Source organism: Schistocerca piceifrons, chromosome 1 (genome assembly GCF_021461385.2).
Source record: "Schistocerca piceifrons isolate TAMUIC-IGC-003096 chromosome 1, iqSchPice1.1, whole genome shotgun sequence".
Classification (NCBI taxonomy): domain Eukaryota; kingdom Metazoa; phylum Arthropoda; class Insecta; order Orthoptera; family Acrididae; genus Schistocerca; species Schistocerca piceifrons.
This window is the reverse complement of record NC_060138.1, coordinates 90,943,590-90,961,650: the sequence shown is the minus strand read 5'-3', so window position 1 is coordinate 90,961,650 and position 18,061 is coordinate 90,943,590. Positions and strand designations below refer to the sequence as shown.

At 44.3% G+C, this 18,061-nt stretch overlaps 1 protein-coding gene across 1 annotated transcript in view; it reads left to right on the top strand.

Annotated features, from left to right (window-relative positions):
- LOC124794947 (troponin C, isoallergen Bla g 6.0301) overlaps positions 1-18,061 on the top strand; it is a 152,678-nt gene that overhangs the window by 111,054 nt on the left and 23,563 nt on the right. The window contains exon 3 of the mRNA XM_047258665.1: positions 12,543-12,686. Coding sequence (XP_047114621.1) covers positions 12,543-12,686 — 144 coding nt within the window. The remainder of the gene's footprint in view (positions 1-12,542; positions 12,687-18,061) is intronic.

Here is an 18,061-nt window from a genome sequence, read left to right as displayed (position 1 = left end):
TGACAGTGTTAAAATATTTATATTTGGAGTGTCTGAAGTAGCAGTGTGAGTACATTATACTGACTGTGAACTAACAAAGTTAATATTGGCATTACTTGTGCCACTGCAGCTGCAGTCACTAATAGTGATAATAGTAACAATAATAACGACAATAATTGTGACGTCAGTAACAATAATGTTATGTAATGTTATAAAAGAAGAGTTCATAGGTCTACAAAATAGATGTTTTTTGATATAGCGAGTTTTCAGAAAAAGGAAATTTAAGGAGGCTGTCTCGGCCGAGAGTACTGGAAAATGAGGAAGATCAGTTTCGAAAGAGGGATGTAGAACGGTAACGTGTACGTACAGGGACAGTGGTAATTTTATTGGTGCTTTAGTAGATATGCCGTTACCTGTCTTCTGAAGCTGGTGATGTTATTTAGTTCTCTGAGGTTGTTCCAGAGTCGGGTTTCTGCTACTGAGAAGGACTCCGAGAAGGTGGCTGAACGATGGAGTGTAACGTATAGGATTTTGCTCTGATGGGAACGTGTGTTTCTGTCGTGTTGTTCACACAAGAGCGTTAAGGTCAAACAGAGATATGAGGGACAGTATTCGTTGATAAGACGGTAGAGAAGGTAGAGGGTACGTAAATCTCTGCTCTTGTCTGCATGCAGACAGGATAGCTGTGCATATGATTAATAAAACAAGGATAGCATATGTTGTTGTTGTTGTTGTTGTTGTGGTCTTCAGTCCTGAGACTGGTTTGATGCAGCTCTCCATGCTACTCTATCCTGTGCAAGCTGCTTCATCTCCCAGTACCTACTGCAACCTACATCCTTCTGAATCTGTTTAATGTATTCATCTCTTGGTCTCCCTCTACGATTTTTACCCTCCACGCTGCCCTCCAATACTAAATTGGTGATCCCTTGATGCCTCAGAACATGTCCTACCAACCGATCCCTTCTTCTAGTCAAGTTGTGCCACAAACTTCTCTTCTTCCCAATCCTATTCAATACTTCCTCATTAGTTATGTGATCTACCCATCTAATCTTCAGCATCCTTCTATAGCACCACATTTCGAAAGCTTCTATTCTTTTCTTGTCCAAACTATTTATCGTCCATGTTTCACTTCCATACATGGCTACACTCCATACAAATACTTTCAGAAACGACTTCCTGACACTTAAATCTATACTCGATGTTAACAAATTTCTCTTCTTGAGAAACGCTAACCTTGCCATTGCCAGTCTACATTTTATATCCTCTCTACTTCGACCATCATCAGTTATTTTGCTCCCCAAATAGCAAAACTCCTTTACTACTTTAAGTGTCTCATTTCCTAATCTAATTCCCTCAGCATCACCCGACTTAATTCGACTACATTCCATTATCCTCGTTTTGCTTTTGTTGATGTTCATCTTATATCCTCCTTTCAGGACACTGTCCATTCCATTCAACTGCTCTTCCAAGTCCTTTGCTGTCTCAGACAGAATTACAATGTCATCGGCGAACCTCAAAGTTTTTATTTCTTCTCCATGGATTGTAATACCTACTCCAAATTTTTCTTTTGTTTCCTTTACTGCTTGCTCAATATACAGATTGAATAACATCGGGGAGAGGCTACAACCCTGTCTCACTCCCTTCCCACCCACTGCTTCCCTTTCATGTCCCTCAACTCTTATAACTGCCCAGACTATTTTTCTGATATAAAGAGGCCTTTACATAAATGTTCCACTACAATGAAAGGACTGTGTGATACAATTAATACAGTCATACGGAAACTTCGTCTCTTTGAAAGACATCTTTGTAAAGGGTATATAATTGTTGCTGATCGTTTTGGATCCTGCAACTGCCTCCAGATAAAGCTTTGCTTCGTAACCACCAAAACGATCTGTGTTTTTGCAACAGAAGGTGTCGATATCCGTGTAACATGGAAAACGAAATGTAATTAATTAGCACTGCACTTTCAGTCACAACGGATGTTCTGCCTGTCGAAAAGTATTTAGAGGTAACTGATTTACCAAATTCTGTGTTACCAAAGAACCGGAAATAAAGTGCCACAAATTTATCATGGCAATGTTGTGACTGGCATGCAGGATTATACAGAAGTGCAGCTGTCCTGTGCGTATAGCGTAACACACAGTGTGCCAGCTTGCGAGAAGATGATGGTGTGTCACACCCCTTTCGAATCTGCACGGCGGATCAGCGACGTAGTTGGTGCATCGGCCACCTTGAGCCTGTTTTTTTGGGCTGTTTCCCAGGCTCGTTTAGGCGAATACTGGGCTGGTCCCAATTTTCGCCTCAGAAAATGCAATACGCACCAGTGAAAGTACGTTCACAGGCAGAACAGAGTTCAACAATTCAGAGAAGTGACGCACATAAAAACGTTCCTTCATCGGTGATGCTGTAGTGCCACTGTAAGTATATTTGCATTTCCTCATAATAAAAATACTAGTATAAAGTCTTCTGAGCCGAAGGCTTCAATCCCCTGCTCTTGATATTATACTGTTGTTCTTTCGAGTTCATAAAGTAACAAAACTCCTTTAATAGAACATGCTGAACTGAAAGTATGCATGTAGGACTCTGGGTACAATAAAAAGTGTTTCTTCGCTCTTGAAAAGAAAATTAAGTATTTTTGTGGACAAAATACAAGAAAGTAAAATTATTTATTTCCTCTAATTAAACAAAAGCAGCCATCTGTAGCTGATAATCGCGAAATAACTTCCATTAATCTTTTGTTGGGGATATCAATGGAGATATGTGTCCATGTATTTCATAAGGGTAACAGGTGAAAATGAATTTCTTCCTCTGAGCAGGTTGTTGTTGTTGTGGTCTTCAGTCCAGAGACTGGTTTGATGCAGCTCTCCATGCTACTCTATCCTGTGCAGGTAAAATATCTCATATGTGGTACACAGTACTAGAGCACAGAAGCACCAGACCAGAGAACTTCACGAGTCTGTTGGGTAACTGACTACCGACGTGAGTGGCATCCGGCCGCGATTTTGCCAAATCTTGCGTACAGTGATCCCGTACGACACAGGGTTATCGCTAAGAAGAAGAAGATACAGAAATTCCGCTGAAATTCTATTTTCATCTGGTCTGATGTTTTTGTGTAAAACGTTTTTGCGCACAACTCTTTCTATCACGAAGAGAATAAAAAGCAAGAAGGTCCCGCTTTTGTCATATAACACAAAAAGCGTTCTCTTCTTTCGGTAGCCGAGAGTCTGACATCAAGTGGCTAGTCTCTCAGACAGGAGCACAGATGTCGCAGTTCACAAATGTATTAAAACGTGTGTCCTTTCGCGCCAGTTTGTTGCATTAACCGATACTTTTGCGTGCACAACAACTACTGCACGCGCACAGACTTTTTGCCTACAATAGCCTGACGGCGCACTCCATCTACAACGTCCTGCCGAATAGATATGAGCTGGCATCTGACCATTTAATGCACTTGACTGTAAGAACGGTTTGCAAATTGTAACGTTGTTTATGATTTGAAAATGGCTATAGAGAGGGGAAAACACGTTACCCAAATCAAAACTAGACGTACGAACTTCCAGCATGCTGGAATGATTGGTAGTTAACGACTTCTGTTAACCAATACAACGAAAAGGCAGCTGAAGTTGCAAAATTCACTTTTTTTTGTTTACTCGATGACTAGTTTTGGGCCGGGACCCATTTACAAATAACCGTAATAGATAGTCAAAATGATATTTCCGGAAATACAAAAACCATTGGAAAAATATATACATGTTATCAAGTTTAAATGACCAGTTTACGCGCTATAGCTGTCCATTTGCACTTCATAATACGTACAGGGTGGGTCAAATAGTAGTGGCCCGGAGAGCAGAGTTCCAGGGTACAACGAAACACAGCAGAGGAAAGGAAATACAGTGCTAACTATAGCAGACACTGGAAGTGACCACCATTCAACTATTGGCACTTTTGGGCCCTGGTCAGCAGGTTGCTGAAGGCGGATCGAAGCTAGACTGCTGTAATTGCTACAATCTCATCCGAAATATTCTGCTACAGTACTTGAAGACTATGAGAGTTGTTGCGATTCACCCTAGACTTGAGGACTTCCCACACTAAGTAATCGCACACTGACAGATTAGCTGAGCTGGATGGCCAGCTAGGGCCGCGACCAGACTGGGCTCCGCTAACAAATCTGTCACGCGTGAAGACTGTGTAAATGTGCTCCAAGATTCGGGCGGCTATATGGGCAGTTGCTCCATCCTGTAGGCGTGCGCACCACGGGGTGTGGTTAACTGCACACGTCCACGTCCTATCATATCCACTCGTCCAAGCCACTTTTATTTGCCCCACCCACAATCTGTTTTTGATACGGTTTTGTATTTTCGGGAATAAAATTTTGACTATCTGTTACGATGATTTGAAAATGGGTCCCGGCGAGAAACTAGGCTCCGAATAAATAAAAAGGTGAAATTTGTAACTGTGGTTGCATTTTTGTTGCACTGAAAACTAGACGTAGTCGTCTTGACGCATTTACCGCGACCGTTAGTTATAAAAAAGTGTCCAAATGCAGTCTTAAGATCGCTGTCCTTTATCTCCATATCATCAGTTTCGGGCAGCTGCCCATCTTCAGATCTATTACAAAAAATCATTTTATAATTACAAATGGTCCAAATTACAAATGGTTTAAAATTTAGGTTTAGAGATCAAGATTCTTAAGAAATCAGTTATAATGCAAATTTGTGCAACATATCATTTGTCACAGTTACAGAGTAACGTGTTGAATGTGGAACCTAGAGTTCACTGTCATAACTAACCACGCACTAGCCTACTGCCTCTTTATAAAAAATTTCTTGAGAATCTGATCGGTGCATCGTCTACAGCGCAGTAGTAAATCTACGAGCGCCAAATAAGAGTAAAAGACGAAAATTTTATTACTTTCTACATCGCTTTTAAAGTTTAGTGATATCAAAGCCCTGATTTTTTGTATGCTATGCTTAGCAACATTTTTATGTATGAATTATTTCTTTCTATCGAGGGTACTCCTGAGCGCCACACTGGACTCGCATTCGGAAGGACGACGGTTCAATCCCACGTCCGGCCATCCTGATTTAGGTTTTCCGTGATTTCCCTATATCACTTCAGGCAAATACCGGGATGGTTCCTTTGAAAGGGCACGGCCGATTTCCTTCCCCATTCTTCCCTAACCCGAGCTTGTGCTCCGTCTCTAATGACCTCGTTGTCGATGGGACGTTAAACACTAATCTCCTCCTCCTCCTCCTCCTGAGCGCCACTTGTTCTATGATCGCCAGATGGAAAAAGCAGAAAATATTTTTGAATATTCTGAAGTTCTTTCAAAGCTTTTAATGATAATGTCCTCATCGACATTTCATTTGTTAAATTTGGGAATATCTTTTATGTATAATACCAGTCCACAGAGGGCTCTTTCGAGCGCTACAAACTTTGCACCAGTATGGTTTCCTATAAAATAATTTAATTTCTTTCTTTTATAAAGTTCTTTTAAAATATTTTAATACCCTTAAATTCCACATCAATGCTTTATGCTGTACTAAGGGACATTTTTCATGAATTAGAGCGGCCCACTCTCTACAAATAGAGGGCGCTTTTCAGCGTCCTAGCACTCGTTGCAGGTGATGGAGATCGTAGTCGTTGTCATGCATAATCGTTCTTTGGCTAACACCATGTTGGCAGGCCATTTGTCTGGAGCCTGTACCAGGGTTCGATCCAATATTCCGTGTCTGTGCGTACCTGGTGTACGCACAGACCGCCGCCTCCCTGGACATTCGTCTGTCTGAAAAGATCCATGATCACACAGACGCCCAAAAATGGCTTGAAATGTTGTGTGATGTGGTTAGCGCCTGTGAGGGTACTCGTTTTGATACAGACATGCTGCCTCTCTACCGTTTCCATCTGCTTATCCACGCACAAACACCACCTCGGCTTGTTCCCGACTCGAATACCGGACCATTCTGCTGCTTACAGTACGCTGCGTCAATCGCACAGCCTGCAACACTCAAGGAACACTCGGCACGTGGTCAGAGGAACTGTCTTTCGTCTGTGTCATCTGCCGTGGCAACGATGCGTTTCTGGACACATGTTCATAGGATCTTCTTTCCTTCATTTCCAGTCAGGAATACGTCTCTGCAGTTTGTCGGTTTTATTAATGTTCACCGGAATCTACTGATCAAGATTGTGCCGATGACATTTTTCCGAAAGTCTGATGATATATCTGTTCACATGGCTCTAAGCACTATGAGACTTAACATCTGAGGTCATCAATCCCCTAGACTTAGAACTACTTAAACCTAACTAACCTAAGGACAACATACACATCCATGCCTGAGGCAGGATTCGAACCTCCGACCGTAGCAGCAGCGCGGTTCCGGACTGAAGCGCCTAGAACCGCTCGGCCACAGCGGCCGGCGATATGTCTGAAATCTCATGTATTCTATACACCAACTGGGATAATCGCTTCGTTGCTGTTTTCGCCAGTGGTTTCACAAATTTTGGAAGAATGTTATCTATGTCTTCCTTCTTATTTGACCACATGTGTTCCAAAGTCTGTTACACTCTGACTCTAAAACTGGATCACTTGTGACGTCTACACTGCCTAAAAAAAATTAGTACACCTTTTAGAAGTATCCAATTCACTTAAGATTTATTGCTGCAACACTGCATATGGAGCACATGAAATGATTACATTTGCAGATCAACAGTACGAGCGGTTCAGAGGTACCAGGTATCGTTCCATGCTTAAACACCCATATTAGTACGCAGTGTAGCCCCCACCAGGTGGCAATGCAGGAGCTGACTTTGGCGTCCAGTCGATCGTACAGATCGCGAATACTGTCCTGGGATACGTTATGCCACGCCTGCTCGACCTGTTCACCTAGTCAAGCAAGCGTAGTTGGTTGCACGTGCTCGGTTAGAGACACTGCTAATAATCGGTTCGTAAAAGTTCGTGTTGACACCTCTGGGCTCACATGCCCTCTATCTGTACTGTGGTAGCTGTACGATCTGCCACTGCTGCCCTTACAAAAGGACTGTCCTGGGTGTCGTCTTTGCTGCGTAGACCTCCAGAACCTCGTTCATGGGTGTGGGAATGTTCACGTGACCACTGATACCAGCATCGTTGCGCAACTGTCGCAGCAAGTCAAACTTGAGTATCCATTCGGAAGGCCACAAACTGATCCCTCTCAAGCTTGCTCAGTTGACAGTAGGAAGCGCGAGTGTATCTGTGTGGCATAGTTGCCTGCTTCCTTCTCGAGTTTGCACCAACACTGAGGCTTTTGGCTGTGAGCGTTCCCTGTTAAAGGGTAGACGCAGACGGAGATCTGATAGCTACGCTACGATGTACCCTGTTGGCAGACGACGTTGGAATCATTATCATTACATCTACTATCCCCCAGTTGACATTTAGGGTCATGGTATCAAAATCGACGTCATCTTTCCAGATGTACTAATTTTTTTCCGGCAGTGTACGAGGGTGAGTCAAATGAAAACCTTAAATATTATTTATTGTGCAGAAATGGTACAAAGCTGTATCACTTTTCAACATAATCTCAATGCAAGTCCCCAGCGCTTACCAAGTGCATAAATGCCTTTAGAAAAAAATTCTTTTGGTAGTCCGCACAACCACTCATGCACCGCGTGGCGTACCTCTTCATCAGAACGGAACTTCTTTCCTCCCATTGCGTCTTTGAGTGGTCCAGACATATGGAAATCACTTGGAGCAAGGTGTGGTGAGAATGGTGGATGAGGAGGACACTCAAAATGCAGGTCTGTGATTGTTACAACTGTTGTACGGGCAGTGTGGGGCCTTGCATTGTCATGTTGCGAAAGGACACCTGCTGACAGCAATCCACGTCACTATGATTTGATTGCAGGCCGCAGATGATTTTTTAGGATATCTGTGTATGATGCACTGGTGACAGTGGTTCCTATAGGCATGTAATGTTCCAAAATGATGCTTTTTTCGTCCCAAAAGAGAGTCAGCATAATCTTCCCTGTTGATGGTTCTGTTCGAAACTTCTTTGATTTTCGTGATGAGGAATGGCGCCATTCCTTGCTCGCTCTCTTCGTTTCCGGTTGGTGGAAGTAAACCCAGGTTTCGTCCCCAGTAACGATTCTTGCAAGGAAGCCATCACCTTCTCGTTCAAAGCGCCGAAGAAGTTCTTCACAAGCATCAACACGTCGTACTCTCATTTCAGGAGTCAGCTGCCTTAGCACCCATCTTGCAGACACTTCGTGAAACTGGAGCACACCATACACCCATGACTAATCTGTAAACATGCTGCAATGTCATTCAGTGTCACTCGGCAGTTTTCCATCACTATGGCTTCAACTGCTGCAATGTTCTGTGGTGTCACAACTCGTTGTGCCTGACCTGGACGAGGAGCATCTTCCACTGAAGTCACGCCATTTGCGAACTTCCTACTCCATCCGTAGACTTGCTGCTGTGACAAACATGCATCACCGTACTGAACCTCCACTCGTCGATGAATTTCAAGAGGTTTCACACCTTCACTACCCAAAAACCGAATAACAGAACGCTGTTCTTCCCTGGTGGAAGTCGCAAGTGGGGCGGCCATCTTTATACTGCGACAGTATGTGTGCGTCTGCACTATGCTGCCACCTGTAGTCTATTCTGCACGCTGTTTGTGGCATGCTTACCAACTTACAGGATAACAGCGAAAAATTCCGATTTGTTATTACAAATTTAAGGTTTTCATTTGACTCACCGTCGTATATGTATCGAGGAAACACATCAGGTCGTCACGCCTGATCTAGTGTACCTGAGCTAGCCGACTGTCCATTCGTCCGCCCGCATCGGCTGCAAAAAGACAAGTAACCTTCGGCGGTTGGCGAGCCCGCACTCTCGCTGCATCGGTTTTCGCTCACCGAGTTTTACCGTTACGTTTTACTGCAAACCCATGGCAGAATAAAGCGTCTACAGCTCCTCAAACTTCTGTTCTCGGAGACTTGTGTGTACAAACACAGAATCGAAGATACAATGCACAGTTCCTTTGAAAAGTTGTCGGGATAACTAAAGCTCGCTGTGAGAGGAAATCATCTACCATTAACAGTCTGATTTAAGAAGAAGAATGGGGAACATGCGTTCAGGTCCGCCAAATACTATCAATTTCTCCAACTTTATCTCCTTCGCCTTTTATAGTACAGAGGAGCTTACTGGAGCTCAAGTTACGATAAATCGTAATGATGTGTAACAGTAGCCTAGTTCACACTATAGTAGTGCCACGACCAGACATAAGCTTTCAGTCGATACTAGACATTTTAATTAAATGAAGGAAGTAGTAAGGAGGAAGGAAGATTGGGTTTAACTTCCCGTGGACATTCAGGTCATTAGAAACGGAGCATAAGCTCTGATTGCGTTAAGGAGGGGGGAAGAAATCGGCCGTGCCCTTTTCAAAGGAACCATTCCGGAATTTGCCTGGAGTGATTTAGGGAAATCAGGGAAAGCCTAAATCTGGATAACCGAATGCGCGTTTGTAGCGCTTTCCTCCCGAATGCAAGTCCAGTATGCTAATCACTGGGCCGCCTCGCTCGTTTTTTTAAAGTGAAAGATGCATGAGTAGAATCATTTGTAGCGTCCATTACGCAGAATGTGTTAAGCTAATGTACAGAGAGGAAAAATAAGCATTTCTGACAGTGGAGTAGATCTTGGGTCCCGAAGTCTTGATCTCGGCCCCTACCCAATGAAAGAATATCGACACTTACATGTCGACACAGTTTCTGCTTTTAGCCGTTAGCAACTTGGAGGATGGGAAATTCATGAAAACCTATAGTTTGAAGCGCAGCTGAATAACAGTTTTGTGGTGATGAAAATTTTTGTTGGAACTACACTCATGCTCGTAAATTAAGGATAATTGCAGAATGTAGTGCCACACAACGTGGCACTACACAAAACTGGCGCTAATATCATACGCGCATACGGAACACACACGACACAGATCTGTAAGTCCACGGTATTGGTGACAAGTTGGGAAAACCGTCCAGATACACATGTGCTACAAAACGCCACTGTTTCCTGCGCATGTATCCCGACATCAATATGGGATATGATCACCATGCACACGTACACATGCCACACAACGGGTTGGCATACTCTGCATCAGGTGGTCGAGCAGCTGCTGGGGCATAGCCTCCCATTCTTGCACCAGTGCATGACGGAGCTCCTGAAGTGCCCTAGGGTTTTGAAGACGTGCAGCGATACCTCGACCGAAAGCATCCCAGACGTGCTCGATGAGGTTTAGGTCTGGAGAAAAGGCAGGCCACTCCATTCACTTGATATCTTCTGTTTCAAGGTACTCCTCCACGATGGTAGCTCGGTGGGGCCGTGCATTTTCATCCATCAGGAGGAAGATGGGACCACTGCACCCCTGAAAAGGCTGACATACTGGTGCAAAATGACATCCCGATACACCTGACCTGTTACAGTTCCTCTGTTAAAGATATGCGGGGGTGTACGTGCACCAATCATAAATCCACCTCACACCATCAAACTACGACCTCCATACAGGTCCCTTTCAAGAACATTAAGGGGTTGGCATCTTGTTCCTGGGTCACGCCAGATGAAAACCCGGTAATAATCACTGTTCATACTATATCTGGACTCGTCCGTGAACATAGCTGGGGACCACTGTTCCAATGACCATGTACTGTGTTCTTGACATCAGGCTTTACTGGCTCTCCTGTGACCAGTGGTCAGTGGAATGCACCTTGCAGGTCCCTGGGCGAATAAACCATGTCTGTTCAGTCGTCTGTAGACTGTGTCTGGAGACAGTCGTTCCAGTGGCTGCTGTAAGGTCCCGAGCAAGGCTACCTGCAGTATTCCGTGGCCGTCTGCGGGTAATGATGATGAGATATCGGTCTTCTTGTGGTGTTGTACACTGTGGACGTCTCATACTGTAGCGCCTGGACACGTTTCCTGTCTGCTGGAATCGTTGCCATAATCTTGATATCACACTTTGTGGCACACAGAGGGCCCGTGCTACGACCTGTTGTGTTTGACCAGCCTCCAGTCGCCCTAGTATTCTACCCCTCATAAAGTCATCAACATGTGTTCTTTGGGTCATTTTCAACACACAGTCACCATTAGCACCTCTGAAAACGTCTGCACACTTACTCGCTGCACCGTACGCTGACATGCACCTACACACCTCTGCGTATGTGGACTGCTGCCGGTCCGGCCGGGGTGGCCGAGCGGTTCTAGGCGCTACACTCTGGAACCGCGCGACCGCTACGGTCGCAGGTTCGAATCCTGCCTCAGGCATGGATGTGTGTGATGTCCTTAGGTTAGTTAGGTTTAAGTAGTTCTAAGTCTAGGGGACTGATGACCTCAGATGTTAAGTCCCATAGTGCTTGGAGCCATTTGAACCTTTTCTTTACTGCTGCCGGCGCCACAATGCAACGACCGCAGGTCCAGTGCACCGCATGGTCATACCTCGAGGTGAATTCAACCCGCAAACCGCCCACCAGAGCGCCGTTTCATCATATATCAGCATTATCCTTAATTTATGAGCATGAGTGTATATTTGTCGGCAGGAAATCGTGAAGTCAAAGATTCGTGGCGCGGTGTTAAACAAAACCCATGGACTTTTTCTCCTTCATGAATGTACCCGTTTCAACCGCAAGGGCAATGTAAAAGATAACTGCAACTAAATTATTTAAAAGAATTAAAATTCCTGTTGATGGTCCCTGCTACTAATTTCCTCACGGCAACTGTTTTTACGATTACCTACAAATTCTTAGACGTGGGCTATCGTTCCCTCGACAATAAGTATTCGCCATCCTTCCAGATCTGGTGACCAGTGTGAGTTAATTACAATTTTTCCGATATTATAATTGATCTGCCATTTTTAGCTTAAATGCAATTATGATGGTGCACATTACATGTTATATTTACATGTCATAATTCTCGATGCTGTTGCTAATATTGTGGTCATTCGCAAGTTCTGATTGAAATGTACTATTCTACAACACAAGCTACGGAGGAAAACACATGGAATTAATTGTGTACTCGGGACCGATGCTAAATGACACACAAAGTATAATTCTTCACAAAATCTGCATTTTTCTCCTCTTGAGACAGTAGGGATACAACAAGATCAACAACAAAGGCGCCCTATGCAATCTGCACGGCAAACAGAACCAAACGCAGAGCAGTTCTTCTAGACATTCGTTTCCGTGATCGTGCTACATGCCTGCTGGTTAAGACCGTTTCTCTCAAACCTCGATTCACAAACTGTTGACCTTGCTTCAGCAGACAATATGCGCCGTGTATGCAGCTATTGTAAATCTAGTCACATCTGTCGGCTAGACAGAAATCTACAGCGCTGTTTTGTTGTATACCACTCCTGCATGTAGTCTCCTACGTCATATCCTGTAGGGACACGACGAGGCAGTCATGGGAATACTTGCGTGTGATTGTTCGTGCTCGAATCCATGATTGCCTCCTTGTGTTCACACTACCTTGCTTTGCTGCCATCATCCCCTGCCTAACGGATGACAAACCACATTACTTACACCACTTCCTGTTTTGCTTGCAGTGCTGAAGAAGTGCTTTGACGCCTTCGACCGTGAGAAGAATGGCAGCATCTCGACCAACATGGTGGAGGAGATCCTGCGCCTTATGGGGCAGCCCTTCAACAAGAAGATCCTGGCCGAGATGATAGAGGAAGTCGACGCAGACAGTAAGTGCCACATCTTCACTTTCATCGACGGCTCCTAAAGGACTGTTGGCACGTTTCATAAACAATGTTCATGATTTTTTTTAATTTTATTGTAAGTAGTTTTCATGAAGTTGATCACTAGATTGTGTTACTGCTTTGCACACTTCAAGTTCGACATAGAGAAATTTTTGTTAAGAGCCTTATGATTAAACAAGTAATGTACATCAGCTTTAATTGATTTGAAAATACGAAGAGTGTCCCTGAAATACTAATTGTGGAGTTACACAGTTGCGGTTGTGGACATCGGAGAAAAACCTGTTATCCATGGGCAGAATCTTAGAAAACGCTTCACAACGACGCACCACTCATTCGTTTCGCAGTGATTTCATTTCAGTTGACTGAACCTAAGTTATTCATTTCTAAGGTAAGTTGTTGGTAATCAGTACGTCACTACTTGGAATAGCCATGTGAAGAGCGAAGTACTGAGCGTCTACAGTCGTCGTCTATGAGGTTCGCAGTGCACTCTCATCTCGCGGCAACTATCGACTTTAATAACCATAATATCATGCAGGTCTGTCAGAAATTCCACATCAACCTTTGGTTCAATCCTTTATCAATGTTAACACATCGAGTGAAAGACGTTCTGGCTTTGTCTCTACAGGGTATTTTTAAAAAAATCGTCACTCTGAAAATCTATAATTCGCATCCCTCCATTGTATTTATAGATAAGGCACGATTCATAAGAAATTATGGTGTTTATTACCACAATATGGACGTGTGGGGAGATACAAATCCTGGAACAATCATGGACGTGGCGCATCGAGATCGCTTCAGAATCAACGTATGGGCAGGAATTCTCGGTGAGAGACACACAGGGCCATACACTTTACCAGATTGATTAACAGATTTCTGCTCGGTGAATCACTAGCACTGCTGGAGAGCGTTACCCTCGCGGAAAGACATCGACTGTTGTTTATGCATGACGGGGCACCATCCTATTTCCCACGGGTCGTGTGGCAGTACCACGCCGCAACGTTTCATGGGCGATGGATTGGGCGAGGATGTCCTGTAGCATGACCTCACCGTTCACCGATCCTGAATCCGTTGGATTTATGGCTATGGAACATTATAAAGAACTGGAAACTCGTCGACGGAGCGGGTGAGCAGTGCATGTGACGCAACTCAAATGGAGCCAGATGTATCTGAAGGTTCACTACGAAGAAGGGCTGCAGGATAATTCAGGATGTGTGGTAATCACATGCAGCACTCCCTATAGTGTCTACTTCTACGTAACAGACAGACGGAAATGAGAGGACAAATTGGTTCATGTCTCAATAGGAATTAGTTTCCAGACAGATCATTATAGAAACTTTTCTTCTACATTGAAGCGCAAAAGAAATTGGTATAGACTTGCGTATTCAAATAAAGAGATATGTAAGCAGGCAGAATATAGCGATGCGATCGGCAAGGCATATATAAAACAAGTGTCTGGCGCAGTTATTAGATCGGTTACTGCTGCTACAATCGTAGGTTATCAAGATTTAAGTGAGTTTGAACGCGGTGTTATAATTGGCGCACGAGAGATGGCACACATCATCTCCGAGGTAGCGATGAAATAGGGATTTTTCCTGTACGACTATTTCACGAGTGTACCGTGAACATCGGGAATCCGATAAAACATCAAACCTCCGACGTCGCTGCGGCCGGAAAAAGATCCTGAAAGAACGGGACCAACGACGACTAAAGAGAATCGTTCAACGTGACAGAAGTGCAACTCATCCGCAAATTGCTGCAGATTTCAATGCTGTGCCAGCAGCAAGTGGCAGTGTATGAACGATTCAGCGAGACATCATCGATATGAGCTTTCGGAGCCGAAGACCGACTCGTATGCCCTTGATGACTGGACGACACAAAGATTTACGCCTCGCCTGTGCCCGTCAGCGCTGACATTGGACTGTTGATGACTGGAAACTTGTTGCCTGGTCGGACGAGTCTCGTTTCAAATTGTATCGAGCGGATGGACGTGTACGGGTATGGAGACAACTTCATGAATCCATGGACCCTGCATGTCACCAGGGGACTTTGAAGCTGGTGAAGGCTCTGTAATTGTGTGGAGTGTGTGCAGTTGGAGTGATATGGTACCCTTGATACGTCTAGATACGACTGTGACAGGTGACACATACGTAAGCATCCTGTCCACGTGCATCCATTCATGGACATTGTGCATTCCGACGGACTGGGCAATTCCAGCCGGACAATGCGACACCCCACACGTCAATAATTGCTACAGAGTGGCTACAGGAACGCTCTCCCGGGGTTTAACACTTCCGCTGGCCACCAAACTCATCAGACATGAACATTATTGAGTACATCTGGGATGCCTTACAACGTGCTGTTCATATCTCCACTCCCTTGTACTCTTAAGGATTTATGGACAGATATGCAGGATTCATGGTGTCAGTTCCCTCCATCACTACTTCAGACATTAGTCGAGTCCATGCCACGTCACGTTTCGACACTTCTGCGTGCTCGCGGGGGCCCTATACAACATAAGCAGGTGCGGCAGTTTGTTTGGCTCTTGAGTACAGTTTTACTAATACTACCTCCTATAGGAATATGTGGCACTTTTATTAAACGCCCCTGTGTAATGCACTAAATTCTCTTATGACTAATTCCACAATTGTCACTATAATATCAAGAAACTCTGCTCGGATTTGTGCAGGAAACGTTTGGCCCAATCCTTTGTTACTGTACCATAACGAATCAGAGATTACTGCCAATTTAAATCTTCCGTCTGCAAACATGACAGAAGTTATAACACTTATGTGGACAGTTTTTTAAGTCTTTTGTAAATTCGTTGAAACAAGTTGAGCAGAAGCTCTGTAACGTTATTGTTTCCAGACTTCTGTCAAGACAAATTTTACGTGCCCTCAGAGGAGACAGCTAACAAATGGCTCACGCAAGTAAAATATAGCCTGTCGTTTTTCTGAGCGGCGCGTCTGTCCCAGAAGAAACGGAGAACACGCAGTTCACTACCGAGGAGAAGGGCGTTTCTTCTGTGACTGGTAACCAACAACAGTAAATGAAATAGAGCGGTCCATTATTTTCATATTGTGCAAGTAATTAACTGAACTGGAGGAAAAAATTGCCAATGGGGTAGCAGATGCTTCTTTGTCTTTGAAAAGATAACAAAAGAACTAACTACAAGGGGCGAGACAGCGGCCGTCATACTTAAGTATCGTCTTTTAGCAAAAGTGATAAGAAGCAGCCAGAGCGCGTGTTTCGCTGCGCTCAGCCAAGACAAAGGACGTAGCGAGGTGGAATGAAAGCATTCTTTACTGCCGGTAGTGTTCCCACTGGAGTCTCCGACCCGTCACCACCACCGCTCACCCCTCCTAGTATACTCATCAATACGCTGCAAAACCGCCACGCTGTCTGCACCAACATGACTATGGATGCGAAGAAGATGTATAGCATCTCGAGAACTCTCTACCGGAAAATTTTCGGTGCACCTTGAAAGAGCGCTCCCGCTATATATTATGCAAATCACTGAGAAGCGCGTGGTACTGGGTATTTTCAATGGATAACATGGATCTTCTCGATCCTATCGTGTATGTAACGCGGGAACAATTGCTGTTTAAATTCCTTTGTGTGTGTGTGTGTGTGTGTGTGTGTGTGTGTGTGTGTGTGTGTGTGTTGTAATTAACCTGATTTTGTTTTCGCGGTCTCTACGGGAGCGATTCGCTGGAGGATGAAGATTGTCTCTGCGTTCTTCACTTAATTCTAGTTCTTGGATTTATGTAAGCAGGCTTTTACGGGATAATTTGCGTCTATTGTCAACTGTCGGTCGATTCACATTTTTCAACATTTCTGAGAGTCTCTCCTGTGAATCAAAGAAACCTGAAAGTATCCGTGACGCCCTTCTTTGCGTACGTTCAGTAACCCCTGTTAGTTCTATTTGGTATGGGTACCATATATAAGGAGCAATCTAAAAGTTTCCGTACAGTCCAGAATCAGACAAAATCTCCGCCAGCATTGTGGCAATCATCGTACCGACTCCTCAAGTTAAAGGTACCCCTTTGCTAAGACACTGTGTCCTGCTGCGTGAAGAAGTCCGTAACTGTCTGATGCACATCCTCGTCCGACAGGAGTCTTCGACACTTCAAGGCTTTTTTAGAATCGAAGGCTTGATAATTGCATGCAGAGAGACCAAGACTATAGGGCGTGTTCTCGAAAGTCTCCCTCTAGCGTTGGCGTAAATTCTACGTTACGATATTTGCGATATGGGGACGTGCGTTATCATGAAGCAAGCAGCACGCCTTGTCTCCATCAGGCATGCTGCCCCACACACATTCATCATTCTCCAATGGATGCCTGCCGTTGTTTGTCCTTTGGCAGCCAAGAAAAGAATAACAGCACGTTGGTCATGTTCGAACGCGTCTGGTAATAACATTACCATAGTGTCCGCCCCGACAGCTGAATGGTCAGCGTGACGGATTGCCGTCCTAAGGAGCCCGCGTTCGATTCCCGGCTGGGTCGGAGATTTTCTCCGCTCAGGGACTGGGTGTTGTGTTGTCTTCATCAGCATTTCATTCCCATCCGGCTTTCAGGTCGCCCAATGTGGCGTCGAATTTAATAAGACCTGCACCAAGGCGGCCGGACCCGCCCCGTAAGGAGGGGCCTCCCGACCAATGACACCAAACGCTCATTTCCATTACCATAGTTCACGTTTCTGCATTTACCGCACGCACGTCGGAAAGTCACTAATGTCGTACTTATCCCTTTCCAACATGTCAGTGCCTATATAGCCACACAAGAGTCGCCCTACGTTGCATGTAAGCTGCAGAAACGCCTTGAAACGGAGCTTTTTTATCGCCCTTTATACTTAGGCAGTATCCTAAGACGGCATGCACAAGTGATTTGTAAGCATTCCCCTCTGTCGAATGAATGCATTTTCTCAGTGCCCTGTCAGTTAACCGAATTCTGCCACCTGCCCTACCGACGACTGACCCTATGTAATCATTCCATTTCAGATCACTACAAATTGTTATTCCCAGGTATTTGTATAAGTGGACTTATTCTAGCTGTATATCATTGATATTGCACTAATATGATACTATGTTTTTTAGTTTTTTGTAGTGCATAATCTTATATTTCTGCACATTTAAAGCAAGCTGCCAAACCTTGAACCAATTTGAAATCTTATCAAGATCTCATTGATTATTTCTGCCTCTTTCTTCAGACTACTTCATTATAGATAACCGCATCATCTGCGGAAAGTCAGAGATTGCTATTAATATTGACTGCAAAGACATTATTGTACAACAATAACGATCACACCACACTTCCATGGACGACTCCTGACATTGTTTCTACTTCTGTAGATTAATCTGTAT